Below are 17,663 nucleotides of genomic sequence, written 5' to 3' on the forward strand. Positions count from 1 at the left end.
ACAATCAGTGGCTTGGGAACAAAGTTTGTTGTGAGTAATGAGAACAATGGCTTTGGTCTTCAGACATTTAGCTGGAAAGATTTCGGCTCCGCCAGTAATGGATTTTGGATAAGCCATCCTGGAATTTAGAGGTAGTGGAGATTTGACTAAATTGATATTGAGGTAGATCTGGGTATCACAGTGCACATATGGATGTGTAAGTACCATCCATTCTACTGAGCGTCCTTGGTTGCTTCAGTCACCCTGACGTCCTCTTGGATATTGTCAGTTCTGGCCTGGTCTCTTCTTGAAACATGGTAGATGCCCTTGCGTTCGGATAATATTACTGAATGATAGTATGTCGATGAGCAATAGGGCCAAGGGAGACCGTTGGGGTATATACCATTGTTAACAGTGAGGAAGCAGGAAGAAAACTTACCATCTGCTATGAAACCACACAGACAACTTAATCCATGAGCTCTTATGAATGTTCCCTTCTAGGAGCACATTTATCATATCCCACTTTTTTCACTCTTCCAATTTTACTGAAGCCTTGGGAATGCTTCAATTACAATTGCGTTCGATAAAAATTAGCCTGAAAGGGTTTGATCATTTTCATGTTTATGTAAATCATTAACAACAGTTAGGAACAAGAAGTCTTTTCTCAAAAATGTTAACAAATAAAAACATATCTGAAGAATGATTTCACAAAAATGTCAGCAAATAATACTAAAAGATGGAACTATCACAAACTTGTAGTAAAGCTTGATTTTTATTTAAAAAATGACTCCAGAATTTTAGACAATGTTTTTCCCAGTCTTGTACTTGGGGGAGGGGCAGGAATATAGTGGAAATTATGTTCTGATAGCACCCAACTGCATTCCTGCTAGAATGAAGATTTCCAAGAGGCAGGGTAAGAATAGGATTGACTGCTAACTGAATGGAGATCAGCATCCAATTAAAATTATTAAAAATCAAAAATTGCCTTGCTATCTAAAGGGGTAGGTCTTCGAGAGGCGTGTGCCTGGCATTGTTGTACAGGTGTGAGACCAGCCTATTGAAAAAGAGAGAAATTAAGATATTGTGGTGGATCTACCATGTTTCAAGAAGAGACCAGGCCTGAACTGACAATATCCAAGAGGACGTCAGGGTGACTGAAGTAACCAAGGATGCTCAGTAGAATGAATGGTACTTACACATCCAATGAAAACCAGAAAGTCAAATTACAAGAGGAAACTGGAGTAGACAATGAAGGGGGAAGACCAAAGAGGAGATGGAAGGGTTGGAACTAAGAGTATCTGGAACCTCCAAAGGGTACAACCCACAAAGGTAATAAGTGGGGGGAGGACTATTTTCAGTTACAACCTCACCAATGAGAAGAGAGATAAAATTAAGGAAAATTTTGCAGTCATACCAGCCTCCCCTTTCAATGCAAAAGCTGGTAGCATAATAGAACTGGAGGAAAATCTGATTGATCCACTCCACAAAGGGACTGTTGGTTTCAGAGCTTGCTCTGATGTCAGGTTCCCAAAATCCAGCTTTTCACATTCTCTGCCATTCAAGGAACTTGTTTTCAGCTCACTCCAAATAAAGGAAATAGCCAGACCAATTCTGATGCAATATAAAAGAGAATTCAACCTGGGTGATATTCAAGTTTTAGAGTTATAGAGATTTTCAGCATAGAAAAGAGGCCTTCAGCCAATCATGTCTGCAGTAGGCTAAAAAAAAACTAATCGCATTTTCCAGAAATTGGCCCATAGCCAGTATGCCCTAGCATCACAACTGCACATCTAACTAGCTCTCAAATGTTATGAGGGCTTGATCCTCTACCATCCTTACAAGCAGTGAGTTCCAAATTCCCAACATCTTCTGGATGAAAAAGTTCTTCCTCACGTCCTGTTAAACCTTTTACCCCTTATTTTAAATTTACACCTCCAGTCACTAATCCCTCTATCAAGGGAGAATGTTTCTTCCAGTCTATACCCCTCAATTTTATACACATTCAACATGTCCGCACTCACTCAATCTCCTGTGCTCTGAAGAATTCAGTGTGGAATTCAAGATTGTGGCAGAGCTCATCTGCTTTTTTTCCCTCTCTTTAGTGTTTTTTTTTCCTCTTCTGCCATTGGCCTGGACTAATGCAGGTGTGGTCAGCTGTCTGGAGTGAAGTTGGGGTAGTCAGTAGACCCAGTGAAGATTGCTACTAGTTGGGAATTGGTGGCACCGAGTCACATCAATTGGAAGCCTGTATTGAAAGACTGTGATGTCTACCTTTCTGACTTTATTTCTTATTTTCTTGACCTACACAATGTATATCTGTAATATAGTGTAACACTTCCCCTTATTTTTCTCTATTTTTGTACCTAGTACTGCCTACTTAAGATGGCACGGTGAGTTGGCGACACTGTACACTTTTCACTGTACTCCTGTTCTTTTGCAACTTGAATATAGGTGACAATAAACCGAATTCTAAATCTCAAATAAAAAGAACAGCCCCAATCTATCAGATTTCTGTTCAGAACTAAAACGCTCAAGCCAAGGCAATATCCTGGTGAAACTCCTCAGCACCCTCTCCAGTGCCATCACATCCCCCTATTGCTTGGATTCCAAAATTGCACACAATAGCTGTGGCCTAACCAATTTTTTTGTATGTTCCAGCACATCCTTGATGCTCTTAAATTATGCCTCAGCTAATGAAGGCAAGCATACCACACATCTTCTGCATATCATTCACCTGTTTGGATGCATTAAAGGATACATGCACTCCAAGATTTCTCTGACCCTTGGTGGTTCCCAGGGTAATACCATTCCTGAAGATTAAAAGTAAGCATAATTTGAGAGGATGCAGCACGTACAATGAAAACTGCAAGTTTTAGAAAATACGACCATTTTAGATTACCTATACTTTTTAGTTTAGATATGCAGCAAATAGTATTCAGGAAGATTTTAATTGGATGTTGGCCTCCATTGCATTGGAGTCAATCCCATTCTCATCCTGTCCCTTAGAAAATGCCATCTTGGCAGGATTGCATTTAGAGTCAGAGAGATATACAGCATGGAAACAGACCAATTCGTCCATGCTGACCAGATATCCTAATCCAATCTAGTCCCAAGTGCCAGCATTTGGCCCATATTCCTCTAAACCCTTTCTATTCATAAACCCATCCATATTGTAATTGTACCAGCCTCCACAAATTCCTCTGGCAGCACAATTCACACACATACCACCAATACATGAAACAGTTGCCCCTTAGGTCCTTTTATATCTTTCCCCTCTCACCTTAAACCTACACCCTCGAGTTATGGACTCCCCCAGCCCAGGAAAAAAACCATGCCTATTTACCCTATCCATGCCCCTTGTGATTTTATAAATCTCTACAAAGGTCACCCTTCACCCTCCGATGCTCCAGGGAAAATAGTCCCAGCCTATTCAACCTCTCCCTCTTGCTCAAGCCTTCAAATTTCACAACATTCTTCCTGTAGAAGGGAGGTCAGTACTGCATACAACACTCCAAAAGTGGCCAAACCAACATCCTGTACAGCCACAACAGGACCTCCCAACTCCTATACTCAATGCACTGATCATAAAGGAAAGCATACCAAAAGCCTTCTTCACTACCCTGTTTACCTGCAAAACCACTTTCAAGGAATTATGAGCCTGCACTGCACGGTCTCTTTGTTCAGAAACACTGTCCAGGACCTTACCATTAAGTGTATAAGTCCTGCCCTGATTTACCTTTCCAAAATGCAGCACCTCACATTTATCTAAACTAAACTCCATCTACTACTCCTCCGTCCATTGGCTCATCTGATCAAGATCCCATCATACTCTGAGGTACTGTTCTTCGCTGTTGACGACACCTCCAATTTTAATATCAGCTGCAAACTTACTAACCATACCTATGTTCACATCCGTATCATTTTTAAAAATGGTAAAAGGCAGTGGACCCAGTACTGATTCTTGTGGCACACTGCTGGGTGCCATTGCAACAGTTCCCATGTTTTTCTAGCCCTCCCCAATAACAATACAGGAAAATTTTGCCCAAGATGGATAATAGGTGTCTGTAATTTTTACAAAGTCAGACAGAGCATTAACAGCACTTTTATTCCTTCCTTCTTGGTTATATAACTGTACATCTGGTTGCTTTATGGAACCAAAGAAAAATGATGGAGTATGTGAAAGAAAATTTGCTTCGCTATTTAAGCCTTGAATACTTATCAGTGATCAGAGAATATTAGTAACAAAAAAAGATTTAAAATCTCACCATTGTTGTTTACATTTGCTTTTGCACAGAAAGAAGGTCAATCCAAATAGCACCATTTTTCACCTATTATAAAAATGCCTATTCTGCACTGATTTGCTCTGGGTTCTGACAAAAAGTACAAACCAGAAGTGTTGACTCTTTTCACAGATACTGCCAGACCAGCTGAGTACTTACAGCATTTGCTCCTATAGTTTGTGAAATGGTGCACTAAGGAAGACTTAACCATTACAGAAACATTGCATTGACATACTCTCAATATCTACTAGCAGTAATGAAACATTCATAGGCTTTGACCAGGTGTTACTTAAAAATGTTGCAGATTTAGAATTGCTTTCAAGCATGGAAAGGATTAAGTCCTGACTTTAATATTTTGTTGCAATGGTATATGGTCATTGTCAAGTAGATTTGCCAATTTCCCAAGATATGTGGACTGTTACAATGCAAAGTAAGAGTACATTGAATCTCTATTCATAATTATGAATATGGGACTACCTTTAGATTATGTAATTTAGCCCTCAACTAAAATTTATACAAATCACTAACAAGCTTTCATATAAATATTGCAACTTTTGATGCATCACTAATTCCAACTTTCTAACAATACCATGTCCCTTTATCAATTGAAACACAGCAGCTCCCCTCCATGACTACAATTCAAATCGCAGGTCTCAAGTTATTAATAAAGAACGTGTCTCAGTCTTAAATACACAAAATGACCTTGGTCTCCAAAGTCTTCTGTGGCTGAGAGTTCCACAGATTCACCACCCTGACTAAGGAAATGCCTCCTTTACACAGTTTGGAAGGGGCTTCCTTTCATTCTGAGGCTATGCCCTCATGTGCTAGTCTCTCCTACTAGTGGAAACATTACCATGGCCACCCTTTTCAGGTTTCCCAGTATTCAATGAGATTCCATAGCCTTTAAATGCAAGTCAGGGATAAATTAATGGAGGTAACAAAGTAAAATGGGTTTGAATGAAGTGGCAGGTAAAATCATTTACTACTATTGATCACAGTCCAGTAACCACTGCTGAAAAGTGTTTAACTGGATGCCAGATAAAAGCAGATATAATTACACAATATTAAAGGCACTAGATAAAATGCAATTTTTTGTTGAATTAAGCAATGACAACCTCCAAGATTGACTGGTTTCCCAACTGACGACTCAGATCTTGAGATTAAATACAAGTGATGCATCAGAATACAGCCAGTACCTTGAGGAACATAATCGCAAGATGAGTTTTGAATTTCAAGAAACAAGGGAAGAAAATTGGACGAGATGAAAAATATTCAGAAGTGTTTCTTAAGCAAATTGGGCATAATGAAGATTGAAATTGAAAGCCATGTTTTATTTTTAAATGGTGTCAGCTTTTATCTTGCATTCAGAGTTGTTACATATTAGCTAGAAACCAGGTCTGCGAGAGATTGGGATTTTTAAAAACTAAGATGGCATCTGGTGACTTAAGTTTTAAAATATTTGTCTTTCTTCCATCTTAATTTTAATATTTGTCAATGCATGTTGAATTTCATGCAAAGGTTTCATCAAGATATTGTAAGGTCAAAAGAGTATTTGAATAATAGTTTTATACTTATAGAAACAGCAGTTAAAGTTTTTTTATCTAGTGAATTGTTTTCCCCACCCTTCTTATTTCCTGACGCTTATTAACTCCCTGTCAGAGGTAGCAGCTGTTCACGGGTACCTTGCTCAAAGAAACCATTATACATATATGAGCTTTTATAATATCAGCAAGTCAATTGATCACCAGGCACAGCTGAACCTGATTTTTTTCCCCTCAATAACGTGAAAACCAACAGACAGCCTCAGCAGGAGACAAAGCTAGAAGGAAATCAGACATTCAACTCAAACGTAGCAATCCGACCAGAGAAGTAAACCTGTTACCTATATGTTTATCAGAATTTCACAGTTCTTAACATTACGGAGGATTATCAGTGTTGACAGACTAGTTCTTCTGGTTGAGAGTCAGTGACGCGGAACACGTATCATTAATTACCATTATGGGAGTAAGAAGGAAGAAGTTGTTTGACGCAGAAACTTATTAGAGAACGGAACGTTATGCACTAAGGAGTAGTTGCAGCAGTCGCCATTACGTTTTCCCAGGAAAGACTTAGCAGGTGTAGGTTCTATGTGGAAGGTATCAAATCGAAAGTTCTAACAAATGATATGAATCAGCAGAGGAGTGATGTTACTGGGTTGGTAGAAAGACAAACCGGGACAAAGTAAGGACTGCAGATCAGAGTCAAAAAGTGTGGCACTGGGAAAGCACAGGTGGGTCAGCCTGCCTGACCGGCTGTGCTTTCCCAGCACCACACGTTAAGACAAACAGGTCAAGGTAAATGAATGTTTCTTCCCAGCCAAATTATGCCCGTTAACTGGCAGCTGACTTCATTTTATGGTGTTTGACTTTAGGACCTGATTTTCTTTCACATGATTGGGGTGATCAATCATAGTGTGGTCAAGTTAATGAGACCTTAAACTAATAGACCCCATGGATGCAGAAAACATTTCGTCAAACCAGTTCTCCCATACCGCTCCTACATAAATCGGATTATTAAAACTGAATTGTATCTTTCAAAATATGTGGGATCAGAGTAGCTTCCAAGATGTGAACGATTGTTTGTTGACGGGCTAGTTTACCTAGAATGGAGTTATCTGCACATTACTGATCACACATACATGGTGTCTCGTGGGTACAACTAATTTTTCATCCCGGCAATATGCACAGTATTGTTAATCGTGGGGATGGCTGCTTCGAGGTTTCTAGTTGATCTTGCCGTTTCTTCCTCTCCACCAGGATGGAGGTGTCAAATCCACTGTATACTTGCTGCGTACTGCGTTCTTCAGATTGAAGATGCTTTGTGTGGCGTGTACAACATTTCTGAGCAGCAACTGCGAGTCACTATTGAGGGGGTTTTGTTCAGTTACTCGCCGAGTAAATCGAAGAATTTCAATTACCTTCAGTAAATTTTGGCGTCGAGCGAGCGGCCACGGCAGCCGGAAGAAATAATTGAGAAGTGGAGTTTGCCACTTACATGAAGTGACTGTACCAAACAGACAAACATCTAAATGCATACTCTACCGAAAACACAAACTGATTGATGATAATATACAACCTGGTGAATTACAATACCAAGTCGTCTTGGTCTTAAAATAGCGGACGGTTTCAAAACTCTCTACTGGGTCTAATTAGCATTTGATATATCACCCTTAGATCCCTCACTCTTCAGTGAGAGAGAGAGAGAAATCGCGCAATAACGTTGAGCTAGAAGCCACCAGGTTGGCACGGACAGACTATATTTCGACAAGAGGCAGCTCGTCGAATAACCTTATTACTCTGAATACTGATTTGGCTCAGCCTGTAACTGGGCTACAGGACGACTATAATGGGGAGGCAATATTGGGCCACCTCAAGCTGGTGGAACAATAGCAGATGCAGCAACTTCAGGGAGCTTTCAAGATAAATCTGTGAAAAGCTGCAACTTTTTTTTTGGACACATTACACTTCAGTTGCAAACACATTCCGACGCCGTACACTTTTACCCTATCCGCCCTGCATATCGTGCGCATCGCCTCCAACCAATTAGCAGAATTCCTCTAATCGCATCTTCGCAGCAAATCTGGAATTTCCCCGCCCCATTCTTGAAACCGCAGCTCTCGGTTGCTGGAGGCGCACGTCAATCATTGCCAGCAGGTTGGGTTCGAACTCTTCGCCTCAACCAGTACCTACCACTTGAGCGAGCTGTCCTCCAGAGTTTACACCCCCCCAGCCCACGCCAAAAAAAACCACACATGCGGTCACGCCTACCTGCTGGAAGGGGATTGGTCAGGATCCAATAATAAACGCGCCTTTTTTTCGCAAGAGGGCGGAGGTGTACACGTAAACGACGGTGATGGTCCTCTACTGGTTGCATGCGACGTCAATCACTCTGACTCTACGACACGGACGCAGTCGTGAATGGTCATAGGTGATGCCAATCAGATTACGTGTCTTCGTCCCCGCCCCACTACTCGCTTTTGCTCTGTTCAGGAGGCGGGCCTGTTCGCGAGCTCGTATTGCCGTTTTTTTTAAACTCTTGCTCGGGGCGGGGGGTTGGGGGTTGGGGAGGGGGAAGGGGAAGGAAACAAAAACAATTCAACGCCATTTTGGACTCAGGCCTACTTCGCTAATTATGAATTCCGGGAGACTTCGAGTACACCATTCCCGTCAAAGGAGCTGAGCGTTTGCATCGTAGCTTTTCTTCCACACCCTTTACTTTTTATGTGAATGGCGGTTGTTTTTTTTCCTCCAAAATCATCCCTTGGTGGCGTTATCGGCTTTACATAGCTATATATTTTGTCAAACGAAAAAAAATTGACAATCGAAGTCTAGTGTTGTCGCTTAAATTCCCTATCTTTTTGAATGAAGTTGCCCAGTGAAGGAGGGAGAACGTTTGCTACAAGGTGGATCGCTGCCAGCAGCAAGTCAGGAGACGTGGTGGAGTCGTAAAGAGATTTTTTTTTTCTCGGCTGCGATACAACGATCGTTTTGTTCGAATTAATCTATTTTTTTTAAAAGAAACACATCCACAAAAAAAACATTATCATGGGAGCTGGTACCAAGCTTGCTTTTGCTGTTTTTCTGGTTTCGTGCTCCTCAGGTAGGTAGTTTTTATTGGGTTCTCTGACCTCAGATTTTTTAAAATCAATCTTTCGCGCATGTAAATCTTAAATGGCATGTGATTTTTTTTTGTTGTTTGTAGATGTTGCAATCAAACCGTGCACCGAAAAAAAACAAGCTCGTAATTCGGCACAATCTAATTGCTGTTGGATGAATAAATTCAGCCAGTTTGTGGCGTGCATGTGCTGAGTATCTGTAGTGTGGTATTGGTGTTTTTTTTGTAATGTTATACCAACTAGCTCAAGGTGACTGATCGGTGTAAAGGCAAACTTACTAAAAATGCAGATAAACGACCCAGGGCTGACTTTGGTTTCATTTTTTTCCCCCGGAGTATTGCTAGCCTTCAACCATAGGGGACGTTCGATTTGTAGCCTGTTTATACAATATTTTTGTCTGTGAAATTTGTTCAACTTAGTAAAATCAACCCCTTAAAAGTACCTTATTCGGAAAAAAAAAGTAACTGAAAATTAGGTGTTCCTATTGCAATCCGTTGTAAAGTGGAAATTTTGTCTTTATAATCTACAACAAAGATGTGTGGTAATTTTAAGGTGAAAAGTTTTCATTTTTTTTTCCCGTTGCTTACTCTCCCACCGCCCCCCCCCCATCCATCCCACGAGAGTAACCGTTCATGAATATTGTAAAAAGCAGAAGATGAAGTGACATTTGTACAAAGTATCTGTCTCCGCCTGTTAAATTAAACTTTGAAGCAAGTTACATTGTAATTTTATTAAGCAAACTATGATTTGTAGATATCGTCAAATGCATACCTGTTGGTGAAAATGTCACATTTAATTTGAAGTGCTTACGTGCTCTTTTTAAAGATTTCACCATCGGCTTTGTAACATCAGCCATTGTGCGTGGTCCTTTTTCATTTTAGAGATTCATCTGTTATTTAGGAAATATTGCTGTGCTGTTTTGACTTACTACTTGTACAACAACGTTATGCAGAACAATATTCGTGTTGAGACTGTATAGGTTGACAGCGCAAAGTCCGATTCATATCTGTGTTTCATGTGGATGTTAAATGTGTAAAATTTGAGTCAGTATGATAAAAGTCCATGACACGTAGCTGGTTTATGCTATGCATGTTTTCTGTCGAGTGTTTATTTTCAATCGTAATCATTAGACGACTTAATCACTATTTGGAAGTTGATTTCAGATGTGTAGTGGAAGCGAACTGGCAGTTTCTTCACACTTCATTTGTAAGTTTCTTTTGCTCTCTTTTAATCTTGGTCTGCAAAAGATGCAGAAATTTGCAAAATTTGGGACCACATTGACCTCTTGTAGAAAGTATTTTTTTCCCCAAAACGTTTCAGAGTGTATGGGGGAGAACAAGCTGGTTATAGCTCAATTTAGTACAGATGCCCGATGCCCACGTTGGTGTCAGTTGTCACATTCTCCTTTTGTGAAACATTTTGATGTATTTAATCTTGACACCTGAATCTGTTCTCTTGTGGAAAATGATTGTTTCCACATGAGTGGTGAATGATGTACTTCTATATAAATAAAAAAAACAAAATAATGCAGTCAAAAAGATATGATAAATTGGCTTTGACAGCATTCCGTTGTTGAATTTATCTGTAGATCTGAGCCGCTCTGTTTCAGCAAGTAGGCTCAAGCACAATTGGAGTTTAATTAAGAACATCTGGAATTCATTCATTGTTTTTCTATGACAAAGATTGATCTTATAGTTTTAATGTTGAATAGTAGTTGTCACATTTTATAACAAGGCAACATTCTTGTAGTTGATTTGTGTTTTGAGTAGTTTGTTTTTGTTTTGTTTTGTATTGTTTTGTAGGGGAATGGGTCTGGGTGGGTCACGCTTCGGCAGGTCGGTGTGGATTTGTTGGGCCGAAGGGTCTGTTTCCACACTGTAAGTAATCTAATCTATATAGTGGGAAACATAGCTAGCCAAGCGACTTGGTAACTGTAGATAGCTTTTCACTATGTAGCAAGATGTGGCAGACAGGCCCATTTTAAAATGTGTCTTTTGAGTTCAGGCTGAAAATTTGAAATAGCATACTATGCATAAATTATTAAGCATCATTACCAAAAAGGCCATTTGCAGAATAATAATTTAAAAATTGTTTTAAGTGTAGCTGAGCAACAAGTTTATCACAATGCTCATCTTGCAGCATTTACAATGGTTAATATTTCAGTAAACCTGATTGTAGCCAGCAACTCATGTATTAGAGTTCATCTTTCTGTGTGAGTTTTAAAAAAATTGAAAATGCTGTTTCTATCATTTAATGGCCATTACTAAAGTCAGCAGTGGTCATTGAGAGGGTTAGAATTTTACTTTGTTTGCTTCAGCTTTGTGATATTTCACATTGCATGCAAACTAATTTTCAGGTTACTAATTGTAAGATTCTCAAAATTTTGACTTTTTAATGTGGATAATGGAAATTGATGTGTTTGGGTCATCAAATAAATGTGTTCTGATTAAGATATTGTGATATATTATCTCGATTTTCAGAGGTGTGATTGGATGACTTAAATTACTAAAATAGGACTTTATCAGATACATCATGCCTAACTTTGTGACGTCATTCTCTGGAGGAAAATGATGAACTACTTTAGGTCATTGGACTTAACATTGCAATGTCAAAATGGTATTATTGTCTGGTTTGTCCACACCTGATTGGGTGACCACATGTCTTTTACTTTTGTGGTTGGCAGGTGTTTCTGTTGCAGTTCAAGTTGAAGTATCACTATTGTATTGCTTGGTTCATTAATGTTTTAAAATTATCTACAGTGCATAACTGTTAGTTTAAAATCTATATTTAGTTTTGGTGGGGATGGAGAAGGGATTTCCAAAGGGAGGCAACTGCATAGTGCTATGGCACAGCTTACACAGTTATCCAAAGACATCTGTAGGTGTCCATAGTACAGAAAGTTTATCACCATTAAATTTGTGTTCTGTGTGTCTGATTCTGTTATGGTATGTTTGATTAGCTGTTTGTCTTTATGGACTTGTACAAGTATGTCCAGATTGTAGTTTTGAACTCTAAAGGAAAATGCAATAAATTGCTGTTTAGATTATTATTGGCCTTTTAACCCTCTAATTTGAATTCAGAAATATCAGGACAAAAATGTACCTTTTTTTTCTTGATGGATTTGTGAGCCCAGCAGACGACATAATGATTGCAATTGAAATTGCACAAGATCCCATATGAGGAGATTTTGATTTGATTCAGGACAATGGTGTGGGAAGTAGAAATATTTTATTGCACTATAATGCTAACTTTTATTCTGGTTTAATCTTACAAATATTTTTCAAATTTCATGTGTTAAAATTTAAATATTTTTCAAATACCATTGTGGAACAATGCAATGTGGCCAAAGAGCACAATATTTTAAACTGTAACCAAAACCAAATCAATCCCATTGAACAATTCTGCCATTTTATTGTAGAAGGGGCAACTATGGCTATGCTAAGTGGTTAAGTTCTATTGGTGTAGTGAAATGGAAGCTTGAATCTTTGTTTGACATGGGAATAATTGATGGCAGAAGAGTGTGTGTGTGTGTGGCATAACTTCCTGTTAAACTCTTATTTTTTTTAATCTAAAAATAGAATGTACTGTAAATTTATCAGGGCAAGTACTTTCCAAATTTCGTTTAGTTGAAATTACTTTTCTGTCTTTTACAAAAAACCTAATTCTGCTCCGAATTATGCCCTGTTTACCCACTCTCCTCATCCACTTTCTTAAATCAGACGCTATATTTAAAATTGTCCAGTGGCAGACTGGTGTATGGTATGGATATAAATTTTTAAACTCAGTGAAAAACTGTCCAGAAAAATCATGTCATGTGTTAATGTATGATTTTAGAAGTGAATACTTGAATCCAATACATGCAGAACTGTTTCAGGTGGTCTGGGATTGTGAAATACATTATATGAATGCAGGTCTGTTCACTTCACGTTATGCTATTGCCATAGAATCAAATGCAGTAATAGATTCTGGAGTAAATCTGCCATGAATGTTACAGATATGCTTGCATAATATTTTTGTGCAACATGGCCTCATGGCAGTTTCTTCACACTTCATTTGTAAGTTTCTTTTGCTCTCTTTTAATCTTGGTCTGCAAATTTTAAGCAGTAGAGTTTGCTGCTTTGGCAGTAATTTAAGTTTACATGACTTCAGTTAATGCATTTTTTATTCTTGAATCTTGTGGCAATCCTATTTCTCACCATGCATGGGTCAGTAAGCATAATGTATGGTAAGTGGCATGAAAAATGTTAATTTATGCTGTTCATTTTAATTCATTGGATGTTCCACAAGACTGCCATAAAACAATGATCCTAATAAACCTATTTCTTTTAATTAGACAAGCAGCTATGAACCTCTTTGGATCTAAAATAGCTGTAAATGTTATACTGAATTCTGGATTTGAATTCTCTGTACAGTATTTCAAAACTTATTTGGCATCATGCATAGAGTTAAATCTAATTGAATTTGTTTGGTACATATCTGGTGTTAATGGTAAGGGGAATTGAACAATTTTAAACAAATCAATTTGAAATGTTCTAAAAGTTTTTTTTTGCTTTGATATTGTTCAAAATTAGTTGGTTGATCAATATTTGTAAATTTTCACTCTTTGAAACTCCTTTCAATCTTAATTATTTAATTTCTAAGTAATGTGTGCACACGAATGAGTTTTGCATTTATGTTAACTAAATCCAAGTGCTATTAATGATGACGACATCAGTAGATAACTTTAAGCTATTTTCAAAGCTAAGTATGCCATCTTTGTTGTTCTTTCTTTCCTAGCATGCCAAAATGTGTGCACTCTATTTCTAGAATAAAGCCACACAGGATGTGTTGGCAAGTACATTCAGTACTGCTGCCAGGAAGGTTTACTTTCGAGCAAATAATTGCTTATACTGGTACAGGGATATCTGTTGTATTGCAAGCAATGAAGTAGTGTAGTAAAAGCTTTGACCAGTTCTACAATTTTTTTTGTATAAAATTAGAACACATTTTTTAGGAAATTCATCAACCATAACCAGATCCCCATTCTGATTTATCTTTTTTTGTCTGCTGCACAATTTGTAGTACCTTCAGTCAGAACACACATTTCCCAAGTTTTGCATTTTGCTATGCTGTCAGACTGTTTCCACTTTTGATGGATGCTTATTGGGGGACTCAAAACCATTTTATTCTACCTCTTGTCACTTTGTAGAACCAGGTATTCTTCTCTGGCTGCAAACATTGTTCTTCAGAGGCTTTATTGAGTAGCTGTAATCTAACTTCAGTGATGGCAGTGTCAATGTGGCTAGTTAAAGGCCAGCCACATCCAGAGGTGATATTGGGAATGACATTCTGGGCATGTCAGAATTAAAGCATTGCTGGGGGAGAAAAATTTGCTATTCATCACAATTCTCAAAAATCAACTTAACCAGTTTTTCTTTCTTTCTCTCACCTTTTAAGCCCATTTACAGTTTTTTGGAATCACAAAGTCATTGTAAGTCAGTTTTATAGTATTGTACTTATAACTGGTAGAAGCTTTCGAAGTACCTTATGTCAGCTAAATATAAAATCTTTGTTACTAAATGAGGATTGTTTTATGGATAGGTGGAAAGTTTGGTGATTTTTGACATCTACTGTCCCAACATTGAAGAGACCAAGTTTATTGTAGACCAAGGACATAAATAGTAGGATTAGTAGTAGGTCATTCAGCCATTTGAGCCCTTTACACATTCATTGTGAACATGGTTGATCAATACTGTTTTTCTGTTCTTCTCCCACGTCTCTTGATATTTTTAATATGTGGAAATCTATTAATCTCCATTTTTTACATGCTCAAACTGAGTCTCCAAGTCCTCTGGGACACTGAATTCAAAAGATTCACCACCTTTTCTTGAGTCCAGAAATTCCTCCTCCTCCTAATCCTAAATGACGTGCCAGTTAATTTAACTCTGTCCCCTGATTCTGCACATTCCAGTCAAGGGAAACACACTCTCTTGCATCTATCTTGTCAATCCCCATAAGAAAGTTTGTATGTTTGAATGAGATCACCTTTCATTGGGTAATGATGCTCATTAAAGAGCTGATGTAGGCACAGTGAGCCAAATGGTCTTATCTGTGCTGAAACACTTGTGTGATTCTTCTAAGTTACACAATAAAAGCTTGATCTATTTAATCTTTGCACATAGGCCAATTCTTCCATCTTGGGAATCAGTTTGGTGAGCCTTTGTTGCACTGCCACAATGGCAAGTATATCTGTCTGTTGAGATTCTTGTGGTGTAATGGTGGTGTCCCTACCTCCTAAGCCAGTCAGGCCCCACCTGTTCTAGATGTGCTTTGTGTGATGTCCAAGCAGGTTGATTAAAATAATTGTCTATAGGCAAGGAGGCTAAACTGTACAAAATACTCCAGGTGTTTAATCACCAAGTCTGTACACAATAGTAAGACATTTCTACTTGTGCTCATGCCCTCTTTCTCCATGTTAATTTTTTAAAAAAAAGCTATCCTTTTAAGTAAGTGAGATTACAAATTAGTGCTAAACAACATGAAGGTATTTTGCAAATTTGTATACAGCATTATCTGTCAATTTCAATACACAATAAATGATAGGACACTGAGACCCCCAAAAAATTACAACATAAGATGAGACCATTGCCCATTGACTCTATGCCAGCCAAATTCTTTTTCCAACTTTTGGGTTGTTGCCCTGTAGATTCTAGTCCTCAAAGTATAGGGAAATGTAGAAGAACAACAGATCTTGAGTGTAGTCTCTGTAGGTCACAGATCTCTGAAGATGGTAGATGAAGCAGACAAATTGTTTGAGAAGAACAACTCCTGTTTTCCTTCATTAGTTAATACAAAGGTTTCAATAGCAAGGAATTTAGGCTAGAACAGTAAAGTAGTGATTTGGCTGTGTTAGTGACTTCACATCTGTGCACTCTTTTTCTTGATTCTTTCATTAGTGGGAACATTTTCTCCCTATTTACTCTGTACAGATTTCTAATGGTTTTTGAATTCCTCAATCTGATCTTTTCTTAGCCTTCTCTTCCAGAGAACAATGTCAGCTTCTCTAACCTATCTTTGTAACTGAAAGTTTTCATTACTCAAACCCATTGTCATATGCCTTTTTTTTAAACACTGAATGCCTTCACATTATTCCTAAAATATAAGGACACAATACTCGCAGCTGAGGCAGAATTAGTGTCTTACAATAATTCAGCATAACCTTGTTGGACTTTAAGCCCCTCGTAAAGAATAGAATACTATATATTTTGTTTTCTCCTCTCAACGTGTCCTGCCACCTTTCAATGATATATATCCATGCTGCTACACCCTTTCTATTGTCTTCATGATCTGCTTATGAAAATGTATCACTTCACTCTGCTACTCATTGATTTTAATCTGCCCCCTATCTGCCTATCTCACCAAGTAGTGAACATATTTCTGGAGTTCTACTTTAACTTCTCACAGTTTACAAAGCTTCCACTTTCTATCAAAATTGAAATTACGCTGTATACACCAAGATCTAGATAGTCAATTTTGTTTTTAAAAAAAAAACTCCGCACTGTCCCCGTGCGGCAAGGTGGCACTGTGGCACAGTGGTTAGCACTGCTGCCTCACAGCGCTGGAGACCCGGGTTCAATTCCCGCCTCAGGCAACTGTGTGGAGTTTGCGCATTCTCCCCGTGCCTGCGTAGGTTTCCTCCGGGTGCTCCGGTTTCCTCCCACAGTCCAAAGATGTGCAGGTTAGGTGAATTGGCCATGCTAAATTGCCCGTAGTGTTAGGTGTAAGGGAATGGGTCTGGGTTGGTTGCTCTTCGTAGGGTCGTGTGAACTTGTTGGGCCGAAGGGCCTGTTTCTATACTGTAAGTAATCTAATCTAATCTACTACAAACCTTCCCACTGAGAATGTGTATAAGCAGGTAGGGAAAGAGTTAAGTTCTGAGTTTTGTGAAACAAGTGGTTCAGCTGAACGTGACTCAGATCAGATAAGAACTTGCAGTTAACAATGGGGTGCTGGAGGCAAGGGTATTGGGTTAACAAGGTGGAAAAGCTTTCAATATGTAGAGCCATTTAACAATATTGGAAGCATTCAGTATATAAAGTCAGTTTAACAAGGTGGAAAGAATTCATGTGAAGCCAGTTAAGGTTAAGAACAATCTTTATGTGACAGCAGATCGCATAATCTTTGCTGTTGACACTTACTGATTGTAATGGCCACCCAATTAATATGTATGTTGCTTTATCTGGATTTTCCTCCCTGTAAAATGACTATATAATTCATTAAGAAACTGCTATTCCAGAGAAGACCGCGAACTCATGTCTCTGTGTACATGGGCGATCGTTCCTTCTCCCTCCCCGGGCTTGGAATAAAGGTGAAGGAGGTAAAACTATGCTGTATCTCTAGGCGTTTTGCTTCGACTGAGAGGGGGGAAGCGGGACGATAATATTGACATAGTTGGCAGGATCCAAACAAATAGTTGCGATCGGATAGTGTCAAGCGGCTGCCCAGAACATTAGTGTCTTGAGACAGAAAGGCCCACAAGGTAAGATTTTAAACCTTGGTCCTTCTCTATACTCCTGTGTGCCAGAGACAGTCTCTTTGCTCAATTGCTCTCTATTCTGCGGACTCCTCGAACTGTAAGAGAACTGATTGGCATGGACTGCAGCGCCATGTGGTCCGCTGCGAAGGCTTTCTGTTTTTTGTATGTGTAATTTCAGTGAGAGGATGCAAAAAGAAAGAAATACTGGAATTAAAGTTGTACTAATACTTGGGTT

At 38.7% G+C, this 17,663-nt stretch overlaps 1 protein-coding gene across 2 annotated transcripts in view; it reads left to right on the forward strand.

Moving 5' to 3' along the window:
* Window positions 1-8,382: 8,382 nt before the first annotated feature.
* acvr2aa (activin A receptor type 2Aa) overlaps window positions 8,383-17,663 on the forward strand; it is a 179,927-nt gene continuing 170,646 nt past the window's right edge. For both annotated transcript variants that reach the window (XM_072579748.1, XM_072579749.1), the window contains exon 1: window positions 8,383-8,897. In XM_072579748.1, coding sequence (XP_072435849.1) covers window positions 8,843-8,897 — 55 coding nt within the window. In that variant the 5' untranslated portion in view covers window positions 8,383-8,842. The remainder of the gene's footprint in view (window positions 8,898-17,663) is intronic.

This window comes from Chiloscyllium punctatum, chromosome 10 (genome assembly GCF_047496795.1).
Source record: "Chiloscyllium punctatum isolate Juve2018m chromosome 10, sChiPun1.3, whole genome shotgun sequence".
In the NCBI taxonomy this organism is placed as follows: Eukaryota; Metazoa; Chordata; class Chondrichthyes; order Orectolobiformes; family Hemiscylliidae; genus Chiloscyllium; species Chiloscyllium punctatum.